The sequence below is a fragment of the Taudactylus pleione genome, unplaced genomic scaffold, assembly GCF_031769625.1.
Source record: "Taudactylus pleione unplaced genomic scaffold, aTauple2 ptg000387l, whole genome shotgun sequence".
Lineage (NCBI taxonomy): Eukaryota > Metazoa > Chordata > Amphibia > Anura > Myobatrachidae > Taudactylus > Taudactylus pleione.
Genome location: NW_028284788.1, coordinates 867,720 through 889,531, shown reverse-complemented (window position 1 = coordinate 889,531; position 21,812 = coordinate 867,720). Strand labels below are relative to the sequence as shown.

The 21,812-nt window shown below is 44.9% G+C and overlaps 1 protein-coding gene across 2 annotated transcripts in view; it reads left to right on the top strand.

Moving 5' to 3' along the window:
• The window catches only part of LOC148507672 (choline/ethanolaminephosphotransferase 1), a 366,175-nt gene that overhangs the window by 92,077 nt on the left and 252,286 nt on the right, over positions 1–21,812 (top strand). For both annotated transcript variants that reach the window (XM_088445756.1, XM_088445757.1), the window contains exon 4: positions 6,044–6,185. In XM_088445756.1, coding sequence (XP_088301882.1) covers positions 6,044–6,185 — 142 coding nt within the window. The remainder of the gene's footprint in view (positions 1–6,043; positions 6,186–21,812) is intronic.

The window sequence follows — 21,812 nt, the reverse complement described above, 5'->3', positions numbered from 1 at the left end:
GGATTGTTTGAAGGTGTACATCATTTCATTCACAGAACGTGCCTACAACTGTGAAGTTGCGGGGTTTTTTAGATTGTGAATCAAACAACATTTAGGACAATATAACAGAAAACTTCAGCGTGCATAACTATTCACACCCCTAAAATCAGTACTTTGTTGAGCCACCTTTTGCGGCAATTACAGCTGCAAGTCGCTTTGGATAAGTCTCTATGAGCTTGCCACATCTTGCCCTTGGGATTTTTGCCCATTCCGCAAGGCAAAACTGCTCCAGCTCCTTCATGTTGGATGTTTTTCGCTTGTGAACAGCAATCTTCAAGTCTGACCACACATTCTCAATTGGATTGAGATCTGGGCTTTGACTAGGCCATTCCAACACATTTAAATGTTTCCTCTTAAACCACTCGAGTGTTGCTTTAGCAGTATGCTTCGGGTCATAGTCTTGCTGGAAGGTGAACCTCCGTCCCAGTCTCAAATCACAGGCAGACTGAAACCGGGTTTGCTCAAGAATATCCCTGTATTTAGCACCATCCATCTTTCCCTCAACTCGAGTCAGTTTCCCAGTCCCCGCTGCTGAAAAACATCCCCACAGCATGATACTGCCACCACCATATTTGACTGTGGGGATGGTGTTCTTGGGGTGATGGGATGTGTTTGGTTTGCGCCAGACATAGCGTTTTCCTTGGTGGCCCAAAAGTTCAATTTTAGTCTCATCTGACCAGAGCACCTTCCTCCATACATTTGGGGAGTCGCCCACATGCCTTTTGGCCAACTCAATTCGTGTCTTCTTATTTTTATCACTAAGTAAGTAATGGCTTTTTTCTGGCCACTCTTCCATAAATCGCAGCTCTATGGAGTGTATGGCTTATTGTGGTCACATGCACAGATACACCAATCTCTGCTGTGGAACTCTACAGCTCCTTCAGGGTTACCTTTGGTCTCTGTGCTGCCTCTCTGATTAATGCCCTCCTTGCCCGGTCTGTGAGTTTTGGAGGGTGGCCCTTTCTTGGCAGGTTTGTTGTGGTACCATGCTCTTTCCATTTGAGATGATGGATTTGATGGTGCTCCGGGGAATCATCAAAGATTTGGATATTTTGTTTTATAACCCAACCCAGAATTTTACTTCTCAACAACTTTATCCCTGACTTGTTTGGAGAGCTCCTTGGTCTTCATGGTGTTATGCTTCTTGCTTAGTGGTGTTGCAGCCTCTGGGGCCTTTCAGAAAAGGTGTGTTTATACTGACAGATGATGTGACACTTAGATTTCACACAGGTGGACTTTATTTCACTAATTATGTGACTTCTGAAGGTAATTGGTTGCACCAGAAATTTTGAGGGGTTTCATAGCAAAGGGGATGATTACATATGCACATGCCAATTTTCAGAATTTTATTTATAAAGATTATTTTGATATATATTTTTCTCATTTCACTTCACAAAATTAGACAACTTTGTGCAGGTCCATCACTTAAACTTTCAGATTAAAAAAATAAATTACGGGCTCCAATGTAACAAAAAAGGAAAAAGCCAAGGGGGGTGAACACTTTTGCATGGATATATATATATATATATATATATATAAATAATTATTCAGAAATCTGCTTACAAGGGAACAACTCTTTTTACTCCAGTTGCTAAATAATGAATTGATCATATATTCTTGTGTATTCACTCTGAAGTAGTACACATCATCTCACAGAATGACATTTATCTGGCTGACTTCATAAAGTTGTTTTTGCAGTGAAACATGCGCGTTGGTGTCTCAGTGGGTCCACTGTGCTCTATTTATGATTGAATAATGATTACCTGTACTAGTTTAAGTTATGTGCACATCACAAGGTGGCTCAGATTGAGAGTTATTACACAGTAAAGGAGACTGATTTTGAATACTCCTCAACCAGATAAACGCCATTCTGTGAGATGTCAACTATTTGAGAGTGAATACGCAAGAATATATGATTATTTATTTAGCAATTGGGGATGTTTTCCACACATACCCCTATACTGAATGTGGCATCAGCAATAATAGTGAAATGATCCTCAATACTCCCAAACATTCATATTTTGCAATAATTTATATGTGAACATATAAATATTGAACCTCATTATGATCGCCAATAGAAACAGCAAGGATTAAACGTAACGTATACCCACACTGTATTCCTTCTGATGACAATTCTAACAGAGGGTATTACTGCAGACATAAGTTATATGACAATTTCACCCATATGAATGAAATAATGGAATATTAGGTGAAACGTTGACTTCTTATAGAAGAGATAAGAGCCATTGAATAATTAAACAACGATGTAGTAGATTTATTACACGGTGCTGACATAATTAATTTGTTATATACCGTGTTAATTTATGTAGGGTCCTGATATTACACTATAATATTGCCAACAAATTTAGGTGACAAGTATCATGACCTAAAAGTCTGGAATTCATTAACAGACCTCAAACAACTGCTTGTCATTGTTGGCAAGGACCGATTTTTTTTTTGGGGGGGGGGGGTCGGGGGGGGCTGAATTCTCTATAAATGCACCTATTAACAGTGGGAGTATTGGTGATTGATAAGCCCCTTTTATTGGTTAAGATAGTAACTTCAAAGCAGTGATAACTGAATTTTGATCAACATCTCAATTGACTAACATTCTGTAGGAGCGTACACACTAGACGATATGCTCCCTGAGCGATATCGTCTAGTGTGTCCCTGGCAGGGTGTGCTCAATGTCGTTCATGACATTGAGCACACCCGCTGAACGATATCCCCCCATTCCCCAACATGCCGCAACCTGACTATATCGTCAGGTTAGCCTGCATGTTTACCCGATGAACGATAATGACGAACGACCCGCGGGAACACGCTTCGTCGTTATCGTTCATCGTTTTTGTATTAAAAATGGACGATAAAGTGGACGACTGAACGTTAATGATATCGTTATTGTTCACTCGTCCACTTTAATCGCCCAGTGTGTACGCACCTTATCTCTACTTAGGTATTCTACTAGACATTTACAATACATCATTTATACTTTCACCTTACCTAGTTACAGGATACTATCCTACATTATTTAAGAGCTATTAGTGGACCTTGCTTTTTAATAGTGTTTGTTCACATTATTTTCAATTTTGTTTGCACACAATTTGTATGTCTTGTCATTTTTTAACCTCTACATTTCACTATATAATCCCGCTGATTTGGGATAATTTTATTCAAATACTAATAAAAGTGATATTTTATGAAATTCCCCCCCAAAAAATTCTGTGCTCCCACAGATACAACCCCTCTCTCTTCCTTAACTCTACTAGGTATGCCCTACCAGCCCTTCCCTATTGTCCGGCTGCGAGTCGGCTTTGGAAGCCTGCCCACTGGATCCCACAATTCTTTAAACCTTCACACATAACAAATCAATCAGACCCAGGTAATGCAGCTGTGTGTAAGTCCTTTGTTGTAGTAAGCAGCAGGATTCTTAACACTATTTGTCCCTTTTCCTGGGAATGATCTCTGTTCAGAACATGGCAAAGTACCCTCTTTGCTACATACCCTTCCCCTTAGCTTTGCCATACCTGGAAAAGATTTAACTTTTTCCAACTCCTCTTCTCTTAGCTTCTCCAACTTCGGGGAAACTTGAATTTTGGACATGGTTTTAATTTTTCTATCACCTCCTGTGGTCTGTTGAGGTGGGGTTCGAAGATTGAAGGATCTGTGCAACCTGAGACAGAACCTTCATGATGGAAGCCTCTGCTGAGAAAACAATTCCTTCACCCATGGGCTCAACCGGTTGACATGGTAGACATGCTGTATTTGCTATTTGATCTACCCAACAGCCATACACAATAATTTACTTGGTCCTATGTGCACACAATTTGCCCCCTTTTGTGGGTACCTGGACAAGCACCTTACTACCTGTATTAAGGGTGCGTGTTGTGGATTGAGTACCGCAACCCCTCTTTTGCCGCCCCTGTGCTTTCTTTAAGTGCTGTCTCACTAATGGACCTGGGATTTTAGGAAGATGTACATGGAGCACCTAGGTAGTCTGGTTAAGGGACCGTCTATTGGCAGACCGTCTATTGGCAGACTGCAGGCTTGGTAGTACCTCTTGACCAGCTGGCCAGTAAAACGTCAGAAGCACCCATTTGAGAGATTTTTCTCTCCTTCCAAATGCCCTCCCTTAAGGTGAATATGGGCAAACACAAATGGAATGTGTACCTGTGGCTCCAAGAGTTGTTTTATTATCCTCTCTTATACCAACAATACTGGGGCAGAACTATGGGAGACAATGGGCTACAGCACTGAAGGGGCACCTCCTTTATTACCCACAATATAATCATCCCACTTAGGGCTGTAACTATGTACCTGGAGTGTACCGTCACGACTGTCCAATACATGGCTCCTTTTCCTGACACCTAAGAAGCCACTATACACTAGTGGAGAACTCTGTGTCAGACCATCAGGTGCTGCCTACGTCTATCTATAGCCTGTCCCTACTCATTGGCGTCGCTGCTCCTCAGCAACTCCTTTTGTCAGTGTGACACTTGCGGGGCCCCCCTAATCCACAACTCTCTTGTCTCACTCTTCCATGGCATGCCTATATTCTGTGTGCAACTGCAGGTGTATCTGCTTCTGAAATACTACATTACAGTGTCAGCGGCTGTGATGGGGGGACACCAAATTATAACTTGCCTCCGGGCATCTGGGATGAAATTACGCCACTACACCGATACCTTATACAGCAGTTTACTTTCTATCATAAAGTATGATTCTTTCTTAGATGGTCTCTCAACCTTCCATACTCCATTCACACTCTCACAGTATTCTCGTAAGCACTCCCAAATGCACAGTAACTTAGTTGATCTTGAGCAAAGACCTTTGAGTAGTATAGTTCTGAACTCCACCAACTGGCCAGGTTCTTGTTTTTTTCCAACTGTCTTTGCCCAGCCCCCTTTAACTGGGATTACAAACTTGCAAATTAATTATTTGCTCACAATATACACAGGAAAAATGTATCTTTTTTAACTTGTACCGTATTGTGTTTTTCAACAGTATTTTCAGTAAAGCAAAACTATATACTTCATGTGGCTCTACCGTAACCAGCATTTATAATAGCACAGTCTTTTCAATCCTCTTTTTTTACAGAGGTATCTCTGTGAAACACACCTTGTTTTAAAAAGCCAGAGAAACACATTTTGTGCTTTCAGCTAAATAAACATTTTTTTTAACCCTTTCCCTTCTGGTACAAATTCATAATCCACAGATAGTTGCATTTGCTTGCAAATATTCACACACTGTAATCAGTTATTTTTCTCCAAGAACACAGCATAACTTTACACATTTGCAAATAGATTTTTACAGGCTGGTTAACCTCACTCACGGACCCTGCAAGGCAACTATGAAAATAGTAACCTAGAGTGGGCAATTGCACCAAAATTGTTTGAACTAGAGTACTACAAAAATCTAGATTCAAAACAATGCATAAGGTTTCAACAACATCTGAGCTCAAATAATCTTTTCAAATTCAAAACTAGCTACAAGTTTGACTGACTATACCTGTAAGCACAACTGAATGTGAAAGATGATTTTCTACTGTAAAACAAATTTCTAGTTGTATTGCTTTGCATAGGGGTTTCATGTCATGGGAGAGGCCAACGTGACCATCATCGCTATACAGACTGGTGATAGCAGCACCTTCACCCACTACTCGTACCAATGTTACTGTGTGCCCTTTGCGCAGACTGCTATGCAGCCTATCCTAAGTGAACGGGGGCACAAAGCTCCTCTCCCCCACCTCTTACCGGTCGTGCGCATGGTGCAACCCCTATCTCTTGCATTGATGATATCAATAATTTGTTTTTGTTAATGCTTGAGATGAAACACAGTGCAGGTTATTTCTAGTAGTTTCATCTACAAAATGATAGTTGTCATAAATATTGGTTTAGTAGTTTTTGTACCAACTTTGAACAGACAAAAGTTCTTATTATATTAGTATAGGTATACAATACAAAAGCCCTTATATGTTGTAATAACATATTTATTTTTTTAACAGTGTTCGTAGTTTTGGGAACTTGCATTGCTGTGCAGCTTGGTACTCACCCAGACTGGATGTTCTTCTGCTGCTTTGCAGGCATGTTCATGTTCTACTGTGCTCATTGGCAAACTTATGTGTCTGGAATACTACGTTTTGGGATGTAAGTTACTTTATTTTATTATGTTATTAAAATGCAACTACAGTACTTTTAGAATGCTTATTAAAAAAAATGCAGAAATCTATTTTTCAAAGCTCTACTATGAGCCAAGATGATTGTCATCCTGTAGCCTCGTTGTCTACATTTTGGCAAGCTATTGTTCTCCTCTGTTGCTATTCAATAAAGTGCCTGAAAATGGGACTATAGAAATCACAGCGTGCTCCCTCGTCGTTTGCCGTCGCATCTTCTCTACATGCAGCTCAATCTGTCAATCTTTTTAACGATTCCCCGCAGATCGTGCATTGTGTACACTCTACTGAAAGACCAGGTGATATTGTTACATTATATAGTTAATGATCTAATCACCAAACATTGCAAAATATATAGTTTATTAGATTGCACAGTGTGTATGCACTAGATCGCTTGTCTGGAAGTTCAGGGGAAATCGTTGATGACATTGCATTGTTTGCAAGTTGTCTAGTGTGTACCTAGCTTAACATGTTTCACTTGTATGAGGGAGCTTATTAAACTTTCTTCTTCAGGGCCCATAGGGTCCACAGGATCTTCCTTCTGGGGTATGTAGTTGGAACGATCCATTGCACCAAACAGCTTATAGCTTTGAAGCTCCCAGCATGCATGGTCCTCGTCCTTGTTTGGTGCGCGGCAAGACGCACCTGTTATACAGCGGGACTGTCTAGGCAGTCCCAGGCTTTTTTAATTTATGATTTACCTGAGTTTAGCAGTACCAGGTGCCGTGAATGACAGTTGCTGCGACTCCTTCTACCTCCGCCGACGCCGAAACACCAGTACCGCTATATGCCCTGAAGTTTTCGGCGGGCCTCAGCATGGCTTAATCAGCAGCTTTTGCTGAGGTCCAGACTGCAGTCAGGCACGGAGATGATAGGTAAACGATTCCTAACGGGGAATCGTGTGCGGCAGTCCTGGCACTCTGTGTAGGAGACGCATCGGGTGCAGATGCTGGTGAAGACCTCGTGTGACGTGTCCTCACTTAGGCGGCCGGGTCCATATCGTCTGAATTTTTTCCCTCTGGGTTGCTATATTTGACCACCTCGTGGTGAGACTCTCCCAGATGGCGTTTGTGTGTGTGTACTGCTGTAGCGGTTGTTCTCAGAGGTTGGTCTGTCTCCTTGTATACCTCTCCTTTGGGTCTGGTATATAGCACTCTATATCCTACCCTTACCCCTCCGTGACTGGTTAGTTGATTCCATTTGCAGTAGCAATTGTGCGTATTTATGCATTGTATGTGACTGTAATGCTAGCTGCTGTTTTTATACTGCCTGTTTTTTCAAACAGTTATATCTATCACTGTGTTTCTCCTCATCTCTCTGAAGAGGTGTGTGGGGTGTTTCATTGATAAAGGTCACATTGCATTTATACTGTACACCTTATACCATTTACACATGGGTCATGTCTAAAGGTAAAGGTGAGAAGGATGAACTGCCAGTGCTAAGAAAATGTAAGTCCTGTTTTGCAGGCTTGTCTGAGCAGGATGTTAACCAGGATGGATTGTGCAGTAATTGTTGTAAACCACTACCTGTTTTATCCGGTACATCTGCACCAGCGCTAGAGCCACCCTGGTGGACTCAAGTTTTGTCGCATTTAGTGGACAAAGTCACAGAGGTGCGAGCTCCAGCTGAGGTATTGCCTCATGCTATGGGGTGTTCACAGCATTTGTATCCTTCTATATGTATGCCTCCGATAAATTCCTGTTAGGTTAATTATACTGCTCACTCTAGTCGCAGTATCCCGCCATCTACAGCTCCTCAGCAGCCAGTTAGACAAGTGGAGGTAGAGCAGGGGCATAAGAGAGGTTCCCATCAGTTGTTGCCTCATGATGACATGGCCTCCTCTTCAGACTCTGGTTCTCAGAGTTCTGGGTCTTACTCAGTGAAAGAAGTCCATTGTGGATGTCCTCTCTCTGTTGAGAGCGGTTACATCTGTCCTCAATATAGAGGAAGAGGTCTTTAGGTGTCAGAAGGTGGCTAAAGATTATTTTCCTCAGTCTGAACAACTGACACATCTTATGTCTGAGGCATGGAGTACTCCTGGTAAGCATTTCCATGCTACAAGGCATATAACCTCTCGATACCCATTTGCACTTGATGAGTGTAACAAATGGGAAGTTCCCCCTATTATAGATGCTCATGTCACAAGATTGATTAGTAGCGCTACGTTACCCATTCCTGCGGCATCCTCTTTAAAAGAGGTTACAAATGGAAAACTTAGCAATTATTTGAAATCAATGTTTTCATTATCTGGAGCCATTACCAGACCAGCTATGGTAAAATGGACAACATCTCTGGAAGATACCATGCCTGATGCTACCAGAGAACAGCAGTCTTTTCTCTGTCAGATGCGGGAAGCAGCTGTGTATATGGGGGAAGCGGTCATTGACCCAGGTATAGTATTTTAGCTTCTAGGGTCTCTGCAACTTCAGTTGCAGCTCGAAGATCCCTTTGGTTTAAAACCTGGAAGGCAGATGCAGGGTCTAAGAAGGCTCTTGAATCTTTGCCTTTTGTGGAGAAGGTACTGTTTGAACCAGAGCTGAATGACCTGTTGGCTACTCTGGCAACAGCCAAGTTGGCTGAATTGCCATCTACGACTACACCTAAATTTAGGCAGTCGGCAGCTCGGTCCTTTCGCCCACAGAGTAGGGCAAAAGGTCAGTCTTCCTCTAAACAAAGTCATGGTCATAAGACACGTCAGGCCAAAAAATCTTGGTCAAACAAACGTCCTGCTTCCAAACCAGATGGTAAATCTGCTGTCTGACAGGGCGGGCCTCCCCCTGGGGGCCCTCAGGGTTGGAGGCCGACTTTTACAGTTCTCCCAGGCCTGGTATCAGACAACTACGGATCACTGGGTTCGGGAGCTGGTCTCTCTTGGTTACACCATCCCGTTCCTGAGGCATCCCCCTCAGAGATTTGTTGGTACAACCCTTCCTTCAGGGCTTCGGCTTACCGGGAGTCTATTGGGGCCCTCCTGAAGTCAGGATTCATAATCCCCGTTCATGTGACGCAACAGGGAAGGAGTTGTTGTTCAAATTTATGTTTGATTTAAAAACCAAATGTTCGCATAGCCCTATCCTGAATCTAAAGTCTCAACAGATTCATCCATGTACCAAGATTCCATATGAAAACCCTACGGTCAATCATGCTGGAGATGGAGCCTGGAGATTTCATGGTCTCCCAGGACATACAGTATGCATATCTTCATGTTCCTATTGCATGATCCTGCCAAGGCTTTCGAAGATTGGCGGTAGATCAGCAACATTACCAATTTCAGGCTCTACCCTTCAGACTGGCCACAGCCCCTCGGATGTTTACTAAGATAATGGCAGTCATGACGGCTCATCTCAGACGACAAGGAGTCGGAATACTGCCATAGTTGGACAACCTCCTAATATTAGCACAATCTCAAGAGATGTTACAATGTAATCTGCAAATGACCATTGTCTGTTTACAAGAGCACGGCTGGATAATCATTTGGAAAACGTCTTCTCTTTATCCAACCCAGCAGATGGTGTACTTGGGGGAGCTGCTGGATTCTCTGGGACAGAAGATTCTTCTTCCAGAGGACAAGATTGTGGCACAACAGTCTCGTGTGCAAGCAAAGAGTGTCAGTACACTTGGTTGTGCAGGTGCTGGGCTCCATGGTATCCACAATCGACATGGTGGCTTATGCCCAGTTCCACTCCAGGTCCCTGCAGAAATTCTGGCCCATTGACATGGTCAGTATCATCGGATAAAGTCTCAGATTCGCGTCTCGCCAGAGGTTCGGCTCTACCTCAGTTGGTGGTTGGAGACGACCTATTTAACAAGGGTCGTCCATTATGGGTCCCGGATTGGGTACTCCTCACCATGGATGCAAGCCTGCGAGGGTGGGGAGCAGGGACATGTCATCACACCTTTCAGGAAAGATGGACTGTTCAGGAAAGTCTCCTACCATTAAATATCTTGGAGCTTCGTGCAGTGCACAGAGCACTCATACTGGCGCAGGACCTCCTACAAGGCAGGCCTGTCTAGGTTCATTCCGACAACACGATAGCCGTGGAATATATCAACCATCGGAAGCACACGAAGTTGGGCAGCCGTGAAGGAAGCGGCGGAAATTCTGCTGTGGGCAGAATGCCATCTTCCAGCAATCTCTGCAATATTCATCCCAGGAGTTCTCAACTGGGAAACGGACTTCCTAAATCGCCAAGACATACACGCCGGGGGCTCTTCATCCGGACGTCTTTCAACCCCTGGTGGACAAGTGGGGATTACCGGACATAGACCTCATGACGTCACGTCACAACCACAATGTATGGGTCCACAACAAGGGACCCCTCAGCCGCCTTTGTGGATGGCTGTGAGGTGGGACTTCAGGTTTTCATACCGGTTTCCTCCAATCTCCTTCCTCTCAAGAGTCGTCAGAAAGTTAAAGCAGGAAGGCAACAGGATAATATTAATAGCCCCTGCCTGGCCCAAGAGGCATTGGTTCTCAGATCTGACATGTCTATCCATAGACAGTCCACTGCCTCTATGGCCGGATTTGCTAATGCAGGGTCCCTGCCTGTATATCCAGACTTTGCTTTTATATCCGGATTTGACAGCATGGCTATTGAGTCGGCCGTCTTGAAGGCCAAGGGTTTTTCGGCCTCTGTGATTCAGACAATGCTGAGGGCAAGGAAACCTGCTTCTCCCCGCATCTATCACAGAAGTTGGCATTCATTTTTTCTTTGGTGTTCTCACAGAAAATATGATCCTAAAATTTTCAAGGTCTCAAGAATACTGGCAATTCTTCAGGCGGGATTAGACTTAAGCTGGCCACACATCTAAAGATTATCTGTCCAACCAGCCTACTAGTTGATTGGTTGGAATGAAATTCTGGTAAAGTATGGGGGTAAATGATGATCAGCAATTCGCTCCTAAGTTCCAGAAAACAGATGAAAATGCTCGTTCAGACAAGTTTTGTTAAATGTTTGATTTAAACAATTTGTTCAAACAACAGTTTTTGTCCATTTTCCGGCATTTGGGAGCAAATTGCAGATTGTCATTTGCTTTCATACCTTACCAGATTTTCATTCCAACCAATCAACTAGTTGGCTGGTTGGATAGATAATCTTTTAGATGTGTGGCCAGCTTTAGGTCTTTACCTGGCAACCTTGAGAGTTCAGGTTTCTGCATTGTCAGTTTATTCCAATACAAAATTGCCCCGCTGCCAGATGTTAGAACATTCTTGCGGGGGGTTCTCCTGCTACAACCTCCATTTGTCCCTCCGGTAGCACCGTGGGATTTGACTTTGGTTCTCATGGCATTGCAGTCGTCTCCCTTTGAACCTTTGGATTCGGTTGATTTAAGTGAAGATGCTTTTTCTTCTTACTATTGCCTCGGGTCATAGAGTTTCTGACTTGGCAGCTCTGTGATGTCGCTCTCCATATTTGATTTAACTTCAAATTAGAGCTGTCTTCCATACTAAGCGGGTTGCCTTCCAAAGGTAGTTTCCCGTTTTCATAGAAATGAGGAAATGGTAGTCCCGGCCTTTCATTCTTCAGACCTATGTATAGGTGAAGATTCCCTGGTTCGAGCCCTTCGTATTTATGTGGATCGTACTAACTCCAACAAGCAAACAAACAAACTTTGTCTCGCTGTCTGCGTATGACTGTTTCTCAGGTCTATACACAGGCTGATCTCCCTGTCCCTAACAAGGTGACAGCACATTCTACTCAGTCTGTGGGACCATCATGGGTGGTTAGACATGGCGCCTCAGCTGAACAGCTGTGTAAGGCAGCCACTTGGTCTTCAGTCAATACTTTTATCAAATTCTATACATTTGATACCTTTACCTCCCAGGATGCTTCCTTTTGGCAACAGATTCTCCTCTCTGCGCAGGAACGTCCCCACCCTTAAGTGGACTGCTTTAGGACGTCCGCAAGGTAAATCCTGTGGACCCTGAAGAAGAAAATAAGAGTTATAGTATAACATACCTTTTGTTAACTCTTTTTTTCTTTGAGGTTCACAAGGCACCCACCATGACACACCTGGCCCCAGTTGGGATCTGTTCTTTTGCTATTTCGTATCACTGATTCCCTTTTCGAGTGTTTTTGTATGCAATGTACTTCCTTCTTCACTTTCCGTCTCTTGCCGTTAGGCTTGTTTACAAACTGCTTGTGGCTGGGGGCTGGGTATATAGGGAGGAGGACCAGTGCATGCTGGGAGCTTCAAAGCTGTTTTCTGTTTGGTGCAATGGATCTTTCCAACTACATACCTCCGAAGAAAGATCCTATGGACCTTGAAGAAAAAAAGTAAACAAAGGTATGTTATACCATAACTGTTATTGCCTACACATGGATCATTCTTATGCCGCACATCCACTACCCAATTAAACAGAGCGATTGCACGATTACGACATCATAATCGTGCAATTGCTCAGTAATCTGGCACACATCGGGCATAAAAATGTCGGAAACAACCAGCGATGCGTGCTCCCACTGGTCGTTTCCGACATCAATCATCGCCCGAATATGCCGGTCAATCTGCTGATAACGACACATTGACCATGTTCGGGGATGATGGAGGCATAAGATTAAGTGAGTTGTCCAGGTGTAATAGGAGCATTTTTCCCTTTTAGTAAAATTATAATTTTAATGAGGAAGACCACATCAAGCTGTTGACCAGAGGTTAGAATTGTTAAAATCTATTATCTTGGGGATTTATCGGTCATTGATTACAGTAGTTGAAGTTATTTCATGGTGGTTTCGGCCAACTACAACTTTTATAAAATAAAAAAACAGTTTGGGGTTGTGTCACTGTAGTGCATACTAGTGCTTTTTTACTTCTGCTATTAACACTTAGGGGGTCAATCCTAGTAGCCATGATGATGTCGCTGGTGCGAGTCATCGCGGCAGTGGCCGCCCTTTCTGACAGCCCGGATTCACCTAATATTGCCCTATGGGGCTGCAGGCAAACTTATGCGAATCCTTGCTCGGGTTGGGTAGCGAAGGGTGTGAGCTGCGGTGCCATTGGCGGCATTTAAATGCTGTCGCAACGGCACATCGCACCCTTTGCACCTAATAGGATTGACCCCTTAGGTGGGAATTCATTTAGACCCGATATTTTTATTTTTTTTAGGTTAATAAAACGGGATTATACTGCTTGACTTGCCTTTGGGCAATTTAATTACATTGTCTTATTCGCCCGAAAAAATCTCTCTTTTCGGGTGCATACACATAGGATCCTTGATAAATTCATGGATCCTATGCCTTAACGCTGACGCCTGCCCGAAAACAGATGGTTACTGAGCATTTTTTTCGGAGCCTGCTGAGCTCCTGAAAATAAATGCTAGATAGGCAGGGGCACCGAGAGGGTGGGAATTACCCGGGCCCAGGCTTCTTATAAGGGCCCGGGTCCGATGTCGCCGCCCCCTCATCAGCATTCCAGCACACGCTGCTGTGTGCTGGGCTGCAGTGGGACCAGGGTGACTGCTGCCGCTGAGCAGCAACATTCTCCACTCCCTATGGGGGTGTGGGGGAGCGATCACTCTGATCCCGCCCTGCTCCTCAAAACGCACTGTGTTGCTAATAAGTGGTGTTTTTTTTTTTTTTTTCTAAGGGTGGCGTTTCAATGACTTCCACGATTAGGCCATGCCCTCTGATAAGTTCAGGCTTTGGGGATAATTTAATTAACCCGGCAAATCAATTAGTCGACAAAGTAATAATTTGCCGCTCTAATTTACAGCAGTGTGCATGTATCAGAGATTGCTTTCTTGGCCCAATCAGACCCCAAAAATAAATCCCTGATAACTAGCAAGGCACTTAACGCATAGATCTGTGAACTTATCACAGCTTCTGTGTGTTAACGCCTGTTAACAAAATGATTTAGCATGCGTTAACAAGATTTTGTGAGTGAAAAAGGGACTTTAACTGAATAGCCCTGGGTGTTAAATTCTGAGGCTATCACCTTTTTAAACCCCCGTTAGCTTAACTAATTGAATTCGGCCCTTAGTGTTATGCAGATATATCTGTCCATCAGCTGTGCAGCACAGCCGACGCGATATGTCTGTGAACGACGTTGTTCAGACATATCGCTGGTACACACTGGCAAACAGGCACTAGATATATTGGCCAATTAATTGATCGGCCAGTATATCTGTAGGGGTGTACACAGCTTTAGGAGCTAAATAATTGACTAGTGAGTAGTAAAATGACAGGAGATTTTTTACTTCATTTTATGCAGATAAAGCTAACGTGGAAACTGAGCAGTTCAGTTTAAAAAAAAAGTGAACAAAAAAAATGATAAAATTGTGGCTGGCTTTGTAATTATTAGCATTAATGATAAATATGAGTTGAAAAAGATAGGAATGGGGAAAAAGTTCTTACTATACAGACCTTCAGTAGAAAAGGAATGTCTAATTGTGATAACATCAAGAATCCTATCACATGCTTTATGTGTAGAAAACAGAGAATAGCCCTTAATTATCAAGATTAAGTTTCAACTCCTGATATAAGATTGGTCAGTCTACAAACTACCAAAAAAAAAGAATGTGTACTGATAAGAGAACTGTTTCACTGTAAAATCTTTTTTTCTCCTTCATCCACTCGGGGACACTGGAGTGCATAGACGGTGGGGTATAGACGGTGCTGAGTGGGAGCTGGGCACTTTAAATATTAAAGAAGTGTTACTAGCTCCTCCCCCTCTATACCCCCCTACAAGCCTCAGTCTTAATCTGTGCCCGAGGGGAGCTACTGTGTGTTTCACATACTCCTCAGGGGCGTATTATATAGAAGCGCTGCTGCGCTGAAGAAAAGAATTGCATTGATAGGAACAGACAGGCAGCAGCTGCACTGCCTGTCTGCATCGTTGGAGCTGCTGGGGGGGACCCACTCGCAACTGCATGCAGTTCGCCTGGGGTCCCTGACTACAAGAAGACATCGGTCTCCATATACGAGGTCCCGTATGCTGCTGCTTGCAGCGCGCATAGCGGACCTCCACTAGTCAGCCGCGCACCGGCAGCACAGCAGCCACGTGAGTTATACCCTGGCTCCCCGTCTAGCAGGGGGTAGCCAGGTTACAAGCGGCAAGAGTAGAGCAACAAGCACTCTCCATATGGGAGGTCCCGTATGCCGCTGCTTACAGCACGCATAGCGGACCTCCACTAGTCAGCATCCACTGTCAGTATGACCTGGCTCCCCGTCTAGTGGGGTAGCCAGGTTACAATAAGAGCGGCATTTACACTAGCTGGAGCTAGTGAAGTAAGCGCTCTCCATATAGAAGGTTCCGCATGCCGATGCTTGCAGCGTGTATAGCGGACCTCCACTAGCAGCCACACTCCATTGACCTGGCTCCCCGTCTTGCGGGGTAGCCAGGTTACAATACAAGCGGAGGTTACAGCAAAGACGGCTCCGATAACGTGGAAGCGCGCAGAGCACTGTTTGAGCACCATTGCGGGGGGCGGAGATTAGCTCCGGAGCCCTGCTTCTGTCTCAGCGCTTCCATCTAGGCAGCTAAAACATTGCGCACAGTGTATGAGAGGGCTGGCGGCCATTAATAAGGACAGTCTGCTACACACCTGAGCCGGTGTCAGAAGAGTTTTCCTTTCTACAGCGCTGCTGCATGAAACTGACATAAACCTGATACTGTAAGTAGACAGTGGGGTTTGAGCTGGTCAGGAGAGCAAGGCTAATACATTCTTACAACTTATATACTTAACAGTTTTCTGGCACTGGTAGGAGCACTGGGTCTCAATCAGAGCCGCCCGCAAGCGGCCGTTCGCTCGTTCGGAGTGATGTTAGCACATCTGCGCATGCGTACGGATTGTAATACGCATGCGCGAACCAGTCAGTGCAGCCAGAAATCGTTTGTTCGCAATATAGCGAGTGCCTGCTATTTTGAGTGACAGCAGGAGGCGTATGTGGGTGGCAACAGGGGAAGGTGCTCGAAAACGGGGAGTGGAAATCAGAACGCAGGCTGCTTAAAGGTCAAAACGGGCGTTTTTAGGGTGTGCATAATTAAAACAGCAGCGTCATCGACCACGTCACTTGGTTATTTTATAGCCAGAACTGCTCGCAAGATTGCGGTAGGAAAAACTAGCCACAAGAATAGCGAGCAGTTCATACGCTGTTCGATGTACTCGATTAATCTATTAAATAGCGGATATGACGTATGGTGCGAGCGGCCAGGGGCGTATTTTTCAAAAAAACGACCGCATGTTTTGTTCGCTCGTTCAGACATGGAGGCGTCAACAGACCGCAAAGAGCGAACGGTTCATTTGAATAGCCACCCCCTTTTCCTGAACGACCGTCCGCAAATAGCATCCGGCTCTGAATCAGGCCCACTGTTTGCAAGGTGTAGCTCTCTCCTGCCTCTCTGTATGTCAGTTTCTTCTTTTGACCTTGTTTCACTACACTTTACTGTTGTTTGTGTGGGGTCTGTATGCATTATCACTAATAGTGGCACTAAGGCGTCCCAATAGTTAATTACCTGCTAAATGTCTGAATTTACAAGGGCAGTCAACTCACTCCCTAAACTGTGACAATCCTGAATAATGATGTCAGGGTAGTCAGATCCACTGTCTTCAATGGCGCAGGTCACAATGGGCTACGATAGGGGAGTGCCTGGGGTCAATCCTCAACATATCCAGGTTAACAGGGCTGGTGTGGTGCTTAGCATTACTGCCCCACAGCACGTTGGTTCAATTTACCGTAGATAATTGTGTGAGAAGGACCTGGAGTAAATTAATTTATGTCCCATCTCTCTGCTGAGCTGGAGGCTTCTCTGAAAGAAGAGAGGGGTCTCCAGGTCAGCCGTTCTACAAATACAGCACATGGCTGCATTGAAGAATGGGATCTCCAGAGCATATGTCTCTAAGAGATGGTTGCCCTTAGTCATCCAAACAGAGGATGAGATTATGCCACTGTTCGTGGGGCGTACATACTCCAACACTAGGGATATCCAATCCGCCAGGTGTTGTGTATATACACGACAGTGTTTCTTTATATAGAAACAGAGACAAACTTTTTCTTGGAAAACAGATGTCCCGGTGGTTATCTTTTTATCCTTTAGGAACTCGAGTGTCTTACCTGATAAGGCAAGTACACCTGTGACAAGTCTGGGACAGCAGGCTACTCTGTTTTTCTCCCCCTACCGTAGGCTGTCTAGAAAGACTTTGATGCCAGCATCTGGGGCCACGCCTTTCAGAAAGAATGCTTTCAGGCCCATTTATATGCAGGTCTCTGCGTCCTGACAGTGTGTATTCTGTTAACAGTATAGATTAAGCTGGAGTATTTGCCTGTCATCAAAAGATGTTGGCAAGACTTTCAGATATGTTTTAGGTGCGTAGGGCGCTGTGGCTTCAACTATGACTGAATGTAAGAATGTTGTGTAGGCTCTTTCAGTCTTGGAAGGAGTATTGATTGAAAACTAGTTAAAAGGTTTTTCTCATGCTACGTGGGGTAGACCCTCTTATATTCTGTTTGAGGGTCTTTCACCCTTTAGTACTCCGAGTTGGTCATGGGACCATCAAATCCCTGTGGTTCCGTGGGTCGGGGCAGAGTCGCAACAACATGACGTTCAGTCCTCTACTAAGCCTAGTGCATTACAGGCTTTCCTCTCACCTGGGGGACCCCACAGTTGGAGCAAGTCTTCAGGACTTCAGAATAGCATGGACGAAGTTTTGTACAGAGGCTTCTGTCCGGGATCTCATCACTCGGGGATACAAGCTTGACTTTTTAGTCTCCTCCTCTGCCTTGGTCAGTTTCCAACGACAGGAGTATAGTTTCACAGAAAACTATATAATGGCTTCTATCCACTACAGTGGTAATCCACATTCCCAGACATTAGACCGGACTAAGTTTTTACTCCAGTCTTTTCGTGGTTCCGTAGCCCTTCGACTTGGTCAGACCTACTCCGAACCTGCAGAATCTCAATCTTTTCCTAAAGATTTTCAAGCTTCAGATAGAATCCCTTCAGTTGGGGATTGCGGGACTAGAGGACGGCGTTTCACGATATCTCTGGATATCAAGGACGACTTTCTTCACATCCCTTCAGGCCACCTCACCTGACGTTCTGAGATTCGTATTTTCGAACTCTCATTTCTGGACTCAGAGCTTACTCTTTGACTTCTCATCAGTCCCCAGGTTAAAACTAAGGATCACTATTATCCCTTATCTGGACAATCTTCTGCTAAAGGCACATTCCTGGGACCTATTACTGCAGAACATCTCAGTGACTCACTTCCGTCACATTCGTCAGGGTGTGGTTTTGGAATTTTCCCAGGTCTCATCTGCAACCGGCGCATGGACGCCTTATGTCAGAAAGTGTTCCTTCATCAGGAAAAAGGCAATGTCCATTCAGGAGATTGTTGGGATGGTCCCTCGACATAGTCTGTGATCAGTGCATGTTTGCGTTCGCTCCTAGGGAAGATGGTTCCGGCATTTGAGGCCATTCCTTTTGGACTTTTTCCCTCCAGGATGTTTCGGCTACACCTCCTCTCTCAGTGGACAGGATCCCATCTTTTCCTTCACCAACGGGTGGGGTTAAGTCCCAGTACTCGGATATCCCGTCTCTGGTGGTTCGACTCTATACTCCTACTGAGGGGTTGGAGATCGGAGTGTGGGATTAGACTCTTCTCACCACAGGTGCGAGTCTGAGAGGATAGGAGGATGTGATTCAGGAACGCCACTTCCAAGGCGGAAAAGTTTGCGATGGCAATCTTCATTCCAGGCGTAGACAAATGGTAGGCAGACTATCTCAGGCGGCAGGTCATACATTCAGGGGTATGTCTGCTACACCCGCAGATTTTTCTACGGTGGGGTCTTCCACAGGTCGACCCCATGGAATCAAGACAACATCATCTCCTGCTTCTCTTCTGCTCTCGGACAAGATACCAAGAGGTAGTGACAGTGAACGCACTGTCAATGCCATAGCTGTTTCAATTTGTCTACCTGTTCTTCGTTTCCTTTTCTCCCTCAGATTCTGTCTAAAGGAAGAAGGCCAAAGTCCTCTTGGTAGATCAGGCTTGGTCTCGCAGAGCTTGGTATCCCTGCCTTCCACTTCTGCTGTTCGACGTTCTGTGGCCTCTGCCTCTCACAGAAGTTCTCTTCCTTCAGGGTCCTTGGATCTATCCAGACTTAAAACGGCTTTGTTGATGCCGTGGTTGTTAAAAGGGACATCTTGAGTCGATAAAGGATCCTTTCCATGGTAATCCCTAATATGCATTGAGATCGGAAGGCCGTTTCTTATCTTTACCACAGTATTTGAAGTCGTAGGGGAGCTCCTACAGACTTCAACATAGCCAGATTTCTGCAAGCAGTTTACTCAGATGGTCTGCAGTTGGGTTCTCTGAAGATTCAGATTTCAGCTCTAACTGTTTTCTTCCAGAAGAAGCTGACCTTCATACCAGAGGTACAACATTTTCTACAAGGTGCGATTCGTTATCTTTCACCCTTTGTTCCTCCTTCGGCTCTGGGGTATCGGGTTCTTGTACTTTCCTTCTCACTGCCGCCTCTGTTCGTACCTTTTGGAGTCAGGGGACTTAAGGTACCTTTCGTGAAAGGTAACACTTCTTGCATTGGTCTACGCCAGGTGGGGTAGGACCTTGAAGCTCTATCCTGTCATCCTCCATACTTGCTATCTCATGAGGATAGAGCGGTACTTCGTACTTACAGGAACTTTGCTCCTAAGGTGTTTTCGGTTTTCTACACTATTGTGGTTCCGGTTCTTTCACAGAATTCGCCTTGATCTAGATTTTTGGATGTTATTAGAGCTCTTCGCTTCTTTGTAGAGAGAACGGTAGCCATGGGTGGAACAGCCACTCTATCTGTTTTTTATGCTGCTCTTCATCCTCGCTAGTCGGCTTCAAAATAGTCGCTGACTCGCTGATTTTGTCTGACCTCAAACAGGTGTATATATCATCCTCTAGGGTGACAGCCTTTTTGGTTTAGTGGTTGTGTGGTGGTTTTGCATTGTTATGGTCCAAGGTTCGGATCACACCACAGCCTCATGTTTTAGGGCCTCCGTTTTTTATTACTGAGCGTTCCTCTCGCTCAGTGTTTTCCTCGTGGGCAGCTGCTCACGGGATTTTCCAGGGAGTTGCTTTGCCAAGCGGCTTCTTGGTCTAGCCGGCATACCTTTTATTATTTTCTAGATTTTACATTGCTGCCTCTGCGGTGCAGTATGGCTGGTCTGTTTTGCAGGGTTCTCAGCGCCTTCCCACCCGTAATGGGAGCTCTGGGACGTCCCCACTGTCTATGCACTCCAGTGTCCCTAGTGAATGAAGGAGAAAACAGGATTTTGGTACTTACCGATAAATCCCTTTCTCCGATTCCATAGGAGACACTGGACGCCCACCCTGCGCTGTTCTTTCCTGCCAGGGTTGTGGTCATGTTATGTTATGAGTGTTAGAGAATGGTTTGATGTCTCTGGTTGTGTTACTGTTATTTCAACCTTTTCATATGTTCTGTGTACTGGCTTCGCCTCCTCCTCTTCTGTTTGTTTTTTTCTCAGCTCCCCTCAGGCACAGTTTTCTAAGACTGAGGCTTGTAGGGTGGTATAGAGGGGGAGGAGCTAGTAACACTTATTTAATATTTAAAGTGCCCAGCTCCCACTTAGCACCTTCTATACCCCACTGTCTATGCACTCCAGTGTCCCCTATGGAATCGGAGAAAGGGATTTATCTGTAAGTACCAAAATCCTGTTATTCTTTCGCTGGGAAAGAGTGTTATGTAACTTGCAAGTTGAATATATGCTAGTTTCAATGTCCACAAGATCTGTACTTGATATTGTAAATAAACATGATTGGTTATTCTCACCTAATAGAAGCCCCCAAATCTTGATATCTTCCTCAGTGTAAGCTCAATAATTGTGACTTGAACAAATACTTCTTATCTAAGCGGTTTACAGCTTTTACAGCTACTCGCCATCCTCTGTTCTCCAACCCCTTGTAAATAATATATAATATACCCAAATGTATACCTGTTGCTGGTATTTAAGCACAAAGTCTGGACCCCCTCTGTCCTCTATTTGGCATCTCGAGAAGCTCTCGAGGAAATAACGTTTTCCAGTGGTGGGCTGGGCCGGGGGGCAGGGTGCCATGTGCCCCCCGGGCCGCAGCGCCATGCGGGCCACAGGCAGGTTGTATCTCTGTGACACAGGCTGTACCGCGTGTGTAGCGCTGACCGGACGGCGTTCGGTCAGCGCTACACTGACTAACACACAGCCACAGGCTCCGGCAGCTGTCTGTTTGTTTTGATCAGCAGCCAATGAGAGTCTAACACTCTCATTAGCTGCTGCTGCGCCCACTGCAGGAGCTGCTTCATCTTCCGGCTCCAGCAGTGGGTAATGGGAGAGGTGTCATGACATCTCTTCCATAATGCAGAGCGGCCCGGCCCGGGAGGACAGACGGAGGAGCAGATGGCGGCGGCGGGAGCGGGGATTCAGGTAAGTGTTTTTTTATTTTTATTTTTTATTACGTGTGTCTACTGGGGGGGCTGGCACTACAAGGGGGAGACCACTACTGGGGGCACTGCAAGGGGGGGGGACTACTACTGGGGGCACTACAAGGGGGGGAGACTACTACTACTACTGGGGGCACTACAAGGGGGGGACTACTACTACTGGGGGCACTACTACT